The 11602-nt window shown below is 41.8% G+C and overlaps 2 protein-coding genes across 2 annotated transcripts; one reads left to right on the top strand and one right to left on the bottom strand.

The window, feature by feature from the left end:
- Positions 1–553: 553 nt before the first annotated feature.
- On the bottom strand, positions 554–5141 carry LOC111442688 (protein TORNADO 1). Its single transcript, XM_023080159.1, has 2 exons — positions 2218–5141; positions 554–2115 (listed from the first exon to the last, which is right to left on the bottom strand). The coding sequence occupies exons 1-2, from the start codon at positions 4924–4926 to the stop codon at positions 730–732; spliced, it is 4095 nt and encodes a 1364-aa protein (XP_022935927.1). The 5' UTR covers positions 4927–5141; the 3' UTR covers positions 554–729.
- Positions 5142–6299: 1158 nt separating this feature from the next.
- Positions 6300–10058, top strand: LOC111442692 (30S ribosomal protein S10, chloroplastic-like). Its single transcript, XM_023080166.1, has 4 exons — positions 6300–6635; positions 6794–6853; positions 8284–8614; positions 9802–10058. Exons 1-3 carry the CDS (start codon positions 6387–6389, stop codon positions 8593–8595), a joined length of 621 nt encoding a protein of 206 aa, XP_022935934.1. The 5' UTR covers positions 6300–6386; the 3' UTR covers positions 8596–8614; positions 9802–10058.
- The last annotated feature ends 1544 nt before the right edge of the window (positions 10059–11602 follow it).

Here is an 11602-nt window from a genome sequence, read left to right as displayed (position 1 = left end):
GTGAGCTACCCTGTGGCATATGCGTGTGTCACAGTGAGGGCGAGCATGCCGAGACGAGTGTCGCGGACAACTTCCTTTGAAATGGGGTTTTCAAGGACAGTACCGGGCGGCACGAGTGTGCCTGTATTGCGTCCCAACCCGCGTGTTGGAGGTTGATATATGCACCCACTTTCCAATACGGTATCCGTAAATGACACGACATGGGCACGGGAGAGCCAATGCCTCAAAAGATCTCGGATGGATGAATGTTTGGGATGTCTCGATGAAATGACTTGGCCTAGTGTAAAGGCAAGTCGATTGTGTTAGGAATCACGACTCTCCACAATGGTATGATATTGTCCACTTTGAGCATAAGCTCTCATGGCTTTGCTTTGGGCTTCCCCAAAAGGCCTCATACCAATGAAGATAGTATTCCTCACTTATAAACCCATGATCTTCCACTAAATTAACCAATGTGGGACACTCCCAATCCCAATAATCCTCAACAGATTGTAGCACAAACGATTGAACATATACGTGCAGGCTGCGTGTGTGGTCGAACAAGCTTGGATTCCGCACAAGCGATGTTCGGTTGACGAAGACAAACTTTATCTAAGGTCCGATGAAGCTACAGGGAAAAAATATATATGGGACTTGATTCCCCTCAAGACTAATCGTGAGCGTGTCAAGATCACAACACCGCACAGTTGAAATAGTAGGACCGTGGCACATAGGATGAATCTTCGGCATTCAAATGGGAACTTCAATTATTTCATGTGCTCTAAGGTTCATGTGTCTTCTGCAGATCCATGCAACGTGACCATCATCCCTGTATCTTACTCTCCACAGCCCAAACTTCTCAGCAATATCTTTTCCACTTGAACAACTCTGTTCTCTCAAGTAATCCACAACCCATTGTTGAGCTGTTCGGAGATCTTGCTGAATGTCCCCAGCTCTGCCTTTTCCCCTACTACCTACACGTCCGATAGCTACAGCCCCGACTGCTCCTGCAGCAGCTGCTCCAGCTGCCCCATGGAAGAACGACGAATCAGCTAGATGCGCAACCTCCCGACCCAAATCTGGGATCATGTGCCCCATTCCCATAGCTACTTGGGCTCCAATTCTGAGAGAAAACGTTACCAGTTTCATGAACTTCGTCGTATATGGAGCTAAAGACCTGACTGCCATATTGTCAATCTGCAGGACTTCACAACCTATCTGATCTTCAACGACGTGCATTTCCCTTCGGAACTCGCATAACATGTGCAGTCGGAGAGCATTCATTCCGGAAATCAGGTTAGTAATCAACCTTCTTGAGTAGTTTTCCGTTCTAACGAAATAGAACATGTTTGGTACTCTTCTCTCTTCGATTTCGACATTGTAATTCACTAGGTAGTTCACTTTACGATTAAGCTCGAGTAGGAGTTTGTGTTCATAATATCTTAAACCTTTTATCTCCTGCTTTAAGTCTCTGATTTCTTGTTCAATGATCTTTAATCTCTGCAGAACAGCTTCAACCCCTTTTGCAATCCCATCGAACGTTGCTGCAACTTTGTCAGTTTCGTCATTGGATAACGAGCGATCAACTGCTTCCGGATTGTTTTCGTGCGGGATTTGCAGTTCAACAGCAAGATCATGAAGGTCATGGTACCTCCTATGCAAAACTTCCCGGAAATCATCGTCAGACAATAGCTCTCGAGCAAAATCAAACCCAACTGCAACAATTTCTCTACCGCCGTCTGACACAGGACACCATGTGTGCTGATATTCATACATTCCATCAGCAGGAACGGAAAGCAACGCGAGTTTCAGTTGTTGTATTGAGACGTTCTGTGTTTTCCTGTGTCTAGGTGCCACCAAATTTTGCACACATTCGGGCCTGATAATGCTTTCGGTCAAGATGACGCCATTACAGAGGTCATGAATAGCAGGGATTATAAGCTGCTGGATAAATCCAAGAGTCTCGGTCAAGCTCTTCGTGGAGCATGCCAGGACATCGATATAGTAGCCGAACTGTCCTCCGAGCTCTACCCTGACATACATTCCATTGATGTTTATCGTGATCAGGTACTTCTCTAAGCTGTAATTTGCTACATATTGGTTCTTTAATCCCATGATTCTGTTATATAGATGTACCTGAATTTCGAACAGCGAAAAATCTGATTAGGAAACCGAAACTCACAATGTTCCATTAGAGAAAGCGAGAGAGAGAGAGAGATAGAACTAGGGGATTCTTGCCTGTAGTCGAGGAAAAAATCCCGGAGTTAGAAACATATGGCTCGAATCATTGCATTCTAGGTGTCGCCCTATGTAGATGCAGTCGGGCATACTTAACGGCCACCTTTGTGGTTTTCCTCTACCATCTTCGAGAACCGAGGGGATTAGCAATGACGAATTCGGATCTGATTGGTCTTGTTCGTAACAGAGTTCGAGTTTTAGCATCATTCCCACTAGATCACTAGCTTGCACGTTTTCAAATACCTTCGAATTCGTTCCTGGGATCGGGCTATGTAACTTGCTTTTTAAAACTTTTTCGAGTTCTTTTCTACTGATGAATCCATTATTGTTGGTTGAATGGTTTCTAACTTCTAGTCTTATTAGTTGGCCAAGAACTTCACAAAACCAATCATAATCTAATATCATAAATCCGAGTTCTTCGAAGTAAATCACCTCTCCTATGTCGTGCAAGCAAGTAGCAAGAGCCGTCCTCCTTGTCTCGATCTTGTCTCGATTACTTCGTCTCGAACGTATTCTCAACTGAGGGATACGAACTTGACATAGATCCTGATACTCGTTCCATCTCATTACTGGTTTGTTGTAGTTTTCTGATCTCCAGTCCATCAAAATTTGGATCAGTTCGTTACAGAGCTGGTAAACTCGTGGAACTCTTTGGAGAACAGTGCGGCTCGTTCTCTGAAGATGATGCAAGAGTTCGTTTACCGATGCCGATGAGCGTGCATCGATAGTAAACACTGTCGAGTATATGTCAAGGAAGCCTTGGAACTTGTCTCTCAATCTCTGGATTGACATCAAAGTTTGCTGCACGTTCTGTGAACATTGTACGACTTTGTCGTGATGTGTGAGAACCAAAGTTACGTTTGGAAGCACGCATTGCTGTGATGCTCGTTTAGAGTTGGAAACTATGAACCGTAGCCAATATCGAACATCGTCTTCTATCTCGTTCAGGTTTTTCGGGTCTTTGTTACTTGGTTTTCTGAATAAACTGCTGATGATCACAAATACCGATGCAGTTCCAGGCCCGGGAAACATGAGATCGTGGAGTGAATAGAACTCGTGCTGATTAGCTAGATTCCAAACCGATATTTTTACGTCTTCGTCTCTGTAAGTTTTTATCTTTATTCCGACTGTTCTTACTGCTTGTTCAACTGGAGCTACTAAAGATCTAAATTGTTCTGTGAAGGGAAGTTTTGAAGAACCAAAGTTCTGCAATATGGAAGTTTTACCTGCATATTCTTGCCCACAGAGGAAAATCCTACAACTTTTTGGCTCGGTCAAGGTCGTGTCGAGCGAATCCACCGGAGGTTCGAGATCAGTGTTCCTGTTCTGTCCTAACCTTTGGTAAACTCCATCGGCTTTCCCGGAATTCTGAAGAGGAGTTTCCGAGAGGTCGATGTCTTCGATCCAAGGATTTACCTCTAGCATCCCTGTTATCGTCTCCAACACCATGTCTCCATCAACACCTTTACAGCCGGGTAACGATAAGTGTCTCAACGACGCGTTCTTCTCTAAACTCCTGAATATTCTCACTATGTCATTTGGTTTCAAGCTATGATCATCATATATCCCTAGATGAGTAAGCGTTTCGTTCGTTGTGAGCATATGTAGAATAGCTGCTAGCCCGTCTCTACCTATCTTGTTTCTTCGACCTCCGAACGTTACGTATCTGAGAGTTATGTTTGCTTGCAGTTGCAGGGTCGAAAACCGGCTCAAAGGACAGAATAAATGCTCAACTCCGATGCCCGTAAATAAGTTTCCATCAAGAAACAAGCTCTGCAAGTGCTTGTTCTTGAAAAGTCCAGCTGCTATATGCACGATTGCCTCGTCTTTTAAGTGAGTTTTCGATAGTTTTACCTCCCTCAAGCAACGATTTTGCTCCAACACCCAACGGAATTCTCTTGCCCATCGAGATTTCAGCTGGATACCAGTCATGTCGAGCGTTTTAACTGTCGAGTTCAACCCGAGCGAGCAGGCAACCGTGCGAGCGCCATTCATGTCTAGCCTGTAAATTCTGAGTGTGCTACTCCCAGGTACAAACTCAACCACCTTTGAACTTTTTCCACTCCAAATGTGCACTTCCAAGTTCCTATTCATTGCCAAAACTGCAGCTATCAATGGAGTCACTGTGATTGAGTTCGTGTCGAAAATTGACAACAGCTTCAGAGTCGAGTTTTCTTCAACCATCTTCGAGAGTTCTTCCACGCCTTTTGACCCGATCGAGTCCTCCCGAACCTGAAACTCCTCTAACGAATCATTAACCTTCAAACCAGAAGCAATCAAACCAACCCCGACCGATCCAATCCCACATTCCGAAAACGTAAGCTCTTTAATCCCTCTGTTAATTCTCAAAACACAACACAGCTCTGCCAAGCATTCATTACTCAATCTATTTCGTCGAAACACGACATGTCCAACGCCCGGATTATCCTCAACCAACCTACAAAGCTCTCGCATCTGCTCGAGTTCCCAGTCAACATGATGAAACTCCAAGCTTCTGATGGAGCTGTGGCAGCTCAAAGCTGTGAGAAAGCGAGAGAAGTAAGGACTGTTGTCCCTGGAAATGTCTACTTTCATGGAGTTTTCGGTTTCGACATGGCAGAAAGAAGTGGACTGAGAGAGATGGAAGGTGAGGCTTTGAGGGAACGGGTTGTCCGGTCCGAGAGCGTGCAATGTCGATTCGAGATCGGCATGGTTCCGGTCTGAAGCCATTGATGGAGAGAAATATGAGAGGTGAGAGCTCTGCTTTGTGAAACTGGTTTTGCTTTATTGGGAGGAAAAAAAGGGGAGATGTTTGTCAAAGCAACAGTTTGGTGCTTTATAACTGTAAAATCATATACAATTATTTTATTTAGGGAATTATTTGTAAGACTTTCGGTGGAACTTTTGGGATAAAATTCTAAGAAATTTAATCAAAATGATTTATATACGATAATTTTTTATAAAATAAAGTGATACCCGAGTTAGGGCGGTTCATGTTACCTAATAACTCGATCAACCCAGACTATTAGACGGAAATTATAAAGGTTTGGTTGGAATAGATCTTTTTCGATTTTGGTTGGGTTAATTTTTGGAGAATCGTAAATTTGATTTGGTTTGTGGGTTTAACTTTTTTATTCGGGTCAACTTGACCAACCCGAAAATAGAGAGGTGGGTTAGGTTGAGTTATGAACTCTATTCGAGCTCCTTGAGTCACCAATATAAAATTTTGGGTTTGGGTTAGGTTGGGTTATGGACTCTAATCGAGCTGCTTGAGCTACCAACATGAAATTTTGGGTCTGGGTTAGGCTGGGTTATGAACTCTATTCGAGTTGCTTAAGTCACCAACATGAAATTTTGAGTTTGGGTTAGCTTAGGTTATGAACTTTTTCGAGTTGCTTGAGTCACTAATATGAAATTTCGGGTTTGGGTTAGGTTGGGTTACGAGCTCTATTCGAGTTGCTTGAGCCACCAATATGAAATTTCGAGTTTGGTTTAAGTTGGGTTATGAACTTCATTCGAGCTCCTTGAGTCACCAACATGAAATTTCGGAGGTTAAGTTGGGGTATGAACTCTATTCGAGTTGCTTGAGTCACCAGCCTGAAATTTTGGGTGGGTTAGCTTGGGTATGAACTTTATTCGAGCGGCTTGAGTCACCAACATGAAATTTCAAGTTTGGGTTAGCTTGGGTTATGAACTTTATTCGAGTTGCTAGAGTCACCAACATGAAATTTTTGGTTTGGGTTATGTTGGGTTATGAGCTCTATTCGAACTGCTTGAGCCACCAACATGAGATTTCAGGTTTGGGTTGGGTTATGAACTCTAATCGAGCTGCTTGAGTTATCAACGTGAAATTTCTTGTATGAGTTAGGTTGGATTATGAACTCTATTCGAGCTACTTGAGTCACCCGCATAAAATTTTGGGTTTGAATTAGGTTAGATTAGATTGAGCCACTAACATGAAATTTTGAGTTTGAATCAGATTGGACTATGAACTGAGTCATCACAAACCACAAACCGATGTGATGTGTGCAAGTGGGCTTGTGATCATGGCCCAAAAATATTGACAATTTTGTGCGGAATGAAATTTTCCGGGAAAATTAAAAACACTGAGCAACTGATTTGGATAACGCTGCGAGCAAAAAGCTTCCATTATTTCAGAGAATCCGCCATTGATATCCAGAGGAACTTCCATGGCTATCTCTTCACTCTCTGCTACTATAATTCCATCTCCTTCACTATTTGTTCCCTTATCATCCCTTCATCCTAAACCGAGATTTCTTCCCTTCTCTGGTTCCTCTTCTACTGCTTTAAAGCTCAAACCCCTCCATTTTTCGTTGCCATCGTCTAGGGTTTATGCTGCTCCCGAAGTTCTAGACTCCTCCGATGCCAACGAACCGCCTCCGGAAATCCTGGAGGACTCCGGAGCTGCCACTCTCGAGGTTTGTGATAATGTTGTTCGTCTAGAAAAGTAGTGCGAAATCGAGCAAAATGTTACGATTTCTTTACGTTTTGTGATGGATTTGAGAATTTTTGTTCTGGATGTGATTGAATGGTGTTCTAAATTTCCATGTTGTTTTCAATTTCATGTTATGTTTAGGGTGAAGATTTTGAAGCGCCTGGAACTTCAGCATTCAGCATTGGTGAGGATGTGGATAAGGTAATTCTTATGTTTATGTCCTGCACAGCAGCTTCTGAAACCAAAACAAAACTCCGAGATTTATATTGGTTCTGATGAATAGATAACAAGTGAAATCATTTAATGAGATTATATCAGTATCATAAGTTTTTTATCCAGCTATGTTGATTGGGTGAGGTAATGAGTGAATGGAGAATAACATGTATGTATCAGTTGTAATTGTAGTGTGCTTTAGAGGCTAAATAAGGTGATGGTACTCATGAAACATCGAAATTTCCTAATGTAGTGGGATTGAGTGGAATGTTTCAGTTCCATATTCTTTTTTTATTCTAAAACAACCTCCTCAACCGAGTAGTACACAATTCTCTTGTAACAGCTGAACCCACCGCTAGTAGATATGGTCTGCTTTAGCCCATTACGTATCGCCATCAGCCTCATGATTTTAAAACGCGTCTACTAGAGAGAGGTTTCCACACCCCTATAAGGAATGCTTTGTACCCCTCTTCAACCGATGTGAGATCTCACAATCCACCCCCCTTGGGGCCCAGCGTCCTTGCTGGCACACCGCCTGGTGTTTGGCTTTGATACCATTTGTAACAACTCAAGCCCACCGCTAGCAGATATTGTCCGCTGTGGCCCCTTACGTATCCCCGTCAACCTCATGGTTTTAAAACGCGTCTACTAGGAAGAGGTTTTCACACCCTTATAATGAATGCTTTGTTCTCCTCTCCAACCGATGTGGGATCTCACAATCCACCCCCTTGAGGCCCAACATCCTCGTTGGCGTACTACTCGGTGTCTGGCTCTGATATCATCGTCGTCATTTGATACTACCCAAACTCACCGCTAATAGATATTGTTCACTTTGGCCCATTACCTATCACCATCAGTCTCCTAGTTTCAAAACGCGTCTAATAAGGAGAGGTTTCCACACTCTTATAAGGAATGTTTTGTTTCCCCAACTGATTGGGATCTCACCTCTCCAATTGTGCAAGGACTCTGCTGACTTCATTTACTAGACTCATTGGTCAGAATATCAGGATATATGTATATATGTGTGTAAGAAACAGTGTTTCAATGAGAAAAATGAAAGAATATAAGGGTAAGCAAAAACAAGCCCAAACAAAAGGAGACCCAAACTAATTATAGAAAAGGACTCCATTCTAAAAGAATAAGATTGAGAGCATAATTCAAAACATGCCTAGTAATTCAAGTACAAGGGAAGGCATTAAACCTGATCACTTCTAGAGTATATTCATTTTGTACCTTTTTCTGTTTACAAGACGCCTATAAGGTCTTCAGCATGTCGTCGTGTTGTGTTATTTGATTTGTTGAATTATACGCGCTACGAGGTGTATCTAGGGACGTATCTGAGCTAGTTGGTCGTATAATTGATAGTATCCATCCTTTTCTTGGCTGATTTTAACGAACTAAGATGTTTGTGGTTTCAGCTGGCGCCAAAGCAGAAAATTAGAATTAAACTAAGGTCTTACTGGGTTCCCCTCATTGAAGACTCTTGCAAGCAGATAATGGATGCTGCAAGGAACACAAATGCAAAAACCATGGGTCCCGTGCCATTACCTACAAAAAAGCGCATCTATTGTGTTCTTAAATCTCCTCATGTTCATAAGGATGCTAGATTCCATTTTGAAATCAGAACCCATCAGCGCCTAATCGATATTTTGTACCCGACTGCCCAAACGATCGATTCGTTGATGCAACTAGACCTTCCAGCTGGTGTTGATGTGGAGGTCAAGCTATAAAGAGAAGAGCTTCACCAAGGTAAATTTAGTTTCCATAAGTCTATTACATGGTCGGTTTTCCTTTTACTGGTATATTGTCCTCTCTGATGGCACGTTATAATGCTGTCTGCATTAAAGCCAGTATTCCTTTTCTGCTCCTTCATTATTTTCTTCAAGAATTCAATTATTACTAGTTTTGCTACACCAAAGTTTAAATGCTTGGCAGCATTTCTAAATTTAGCTATATCAATTAATTGTTGTGGTGGTTCAAGGTAGCTGAGAAAACTCTGTTTTTAGTCTATTGATGTGAGTTTGTCAGAGAGCAAATTGAACAATGTGAAGGGTCTACCACTCTGATGTTGTGAGATCCCACATCGGTTAGAGAGGGAAACAAAGCATTTCTCATAAGGGTGTGGAAACCTCTCCTTAGTAGATGCGTTTTAAAACCGTGAGGTTGATGGCGACATATAAGAGGCCAAGGCGGACAATATTTGCTAGCGGTGAGCTTGAGCCGTTACTAATGGTATCAGAGCCAGACACTAGGCGGTGTGCTAGCGAGGACGCTGGGCCCTCAAGGGGGGTGGATTGTGAGATCCCACATCGGTTGGAGAGGGGAACGAAGCCTTCCTTATAAAGGTGTGGAAACCTCTCCCTAGCAGATGCGTTTTAAAATTATGAGGCTGACGGCGATACGTAACGAGTAAAAGCGGACAACATCTACTAGTGGTAGGCTTTGGCCGTTACTGATATACACTATATAGGGGGTTTCATTTTCTTTATAATTGATAACCTTATTTCTCATGGAAAGTTCGTGTTTACTTGTTTAGTTGAGCATCTAGATTTAAGCAATAGATACTCGTCAACAAGTGGGATCAAGAACGAGGATTTCCATACAAGCATGAATAAAGAAGCCCATGAAAAAACTAGGGAGTTCTGTATGTATTCTCCTGCCATTAAGAAACAGAAGTGGAGTCGATACCGACCTTAGGTTGAAGATAAAAGGACATTTGAAATTTATGTCTTTGATAGAGCTGGGATGAACATTCTTTTGGGTGCACGGAATTGATTGATCTAGCTAGTTTTGCAGTTCGTTGATGTCGATAATCATCAGGCAGTCGTATCGGTTTTGTCCCGATTTTTTATATGGTTATTTGGCTCATTTCAATGTTTGTTTGCTCCATGTTCATGCTTTCTTTAACACTTTTTGGTTGATTTCTTGCGTGTTAGGTAATGGGTATCTGAGGATGTAACTATTGATATATATCAGAGCATGAAATCGTGTAAACGATAACAATGGAACGGGTCGTAGAGACGATAGCTGGTCCTTACGTTATGTTTTTCTTTGTTGGTTCTTTGCTGCTTTGCAGTCTCTTATCGATCATTTGTATTATTTTTTTTCTTCTTTTTGTACTTAATGGAGCAATGAAAAATGGTGGAATTCAAGGCCTCACAACATTTGTCAATATGCATGGTTTGGTTGACTATAAGCCCTCTTACATGCTTTTGTAGCGTAGCATCAACAAAATCAGGTGTTAAAAGACAATTTGGCATGCTTTTGTATTTGTAATACAACCAGATCCCACCTCGGTTGGGGAGGGAAACAGTATATTTCTTAAAACGGTGTGGAAACATCTCTCTAGTAGATGCATTGTAAAATTGTGAGGTTGATGGCGATACGTAATGGACAAAAACAGACAATAACTGCAAGTGGTGGACTTGAGATGTTATAAATGGTATCAGAGCCAAACATTGGGTTGTGTACCAGCGAGGACACATGTTCTCAAGGGGGTGGATTGTGAAATCCCATTTCGGTTGGAGAGGGGACGAAACATTCCTTATAACGATGTGGAAACATCTCCCTAACAGACGCATTGTACAACCGTGAGGTTGACAGACCAAAGCAGACAATATTTGTTAACAGTGGGCTTGGGCTGTTACAAATGATATTAGAGTTAGACACCAGACTATGTGCCAGTAAGGACACTAGAACCTCAAGGGGGTGGATTGTGAGATTCCACATCGGTTGGAGAGGGAAGGAAACATTCCTTATAACGATGTGGAAACATATCCCTAGTAGACATGTAAAATCGTGAGGTTGACAGGCCAAAGCAGACAATATTTGTTAGCAGTGGGCTTGGACTGTTACAAATGATATTAGAGTCAGACACCAGACTATGTGCCAGCAAGGACACTAGGACCCCAAGGGAGTGGATTGTGAGATCCCACATCGGTTGGAGAGGGGAATGAAACATTCCTTATAACGATGTGGAAACATCTCCCTAGCATACACGTTGTAAAACCGTGAGGTTGACAGGCCAAAGCAGATAATATCTATTAGCGGTAGGCTTGGGCTATTACAAATTTTATTGAATCAGACATCAGGCTATGTGCCAGCAAGGACACTAAGTCCTCAAGGGGGTGGATTGTGAGATCTCACATCGATTGGAGAGGGAAACGAAACATTTCTTAAAACGACATGGAAACATCTCCCTAGCAGACGTGTTGTAAAACTATGAGGCTGACAACGATACGTAATTGACCAACCAAAGCGGATAATGTCGGCTAGCTGTAGGCTTAGGTTGTTACAGATCATGATTGGTGACGATATCATGTACAATTCATATCACTACAACGTGTACATCGTGTAATGTGGTATCGAGTTAAGCAAGGGTCGTGTCGCATACCTAATTACATAAGTCGGATTAGTCTCTCTATTTATATGTTTTCCTTCGTGACGTGTATGACAAAATTGTATAATGAGTTAATTGAAATTAAAAAGAGGTAAGACGTGTGCTTCCACTTGGTTAATTTTATTTGATCAAGATAAGCTTACTTGATTAAATGGCTACGATGATGACACGTGGCAGCCTTTGAAGTTGTCAGTCTTTTAAATTTAATTCATAATAATTGGTTGCAAATATAATTTTATTATTGATTTATAAATAATATGTGGCAATTTGTGGTTGACTTTTTAATTCTTAATTTTATTTTTTTATTATAAAACTAATTTCTTTTCAAATTTTAAAAT

Source organism: Cucurbita moschata, unplaced genomic scaffold (assembly GCF_002738365.1).
Source record: "Cucurbita moschata cultivar Rifu unplaced genomic scaffold, Cmos_1.0 Cmo_Scf00005, whole genome shotgun sequence".
NCBI lineage: Eukaryota > Viridiplantae > Streptophyta > Magnoliopsida > Cucurbitales > Cucurbitaceae > Cucurbita > Cucurbita moschata.
Note: the sequence above shows the minus strand (reverse complement) of the source record. Positions and strands in the feature narration are given on the sequence as shown.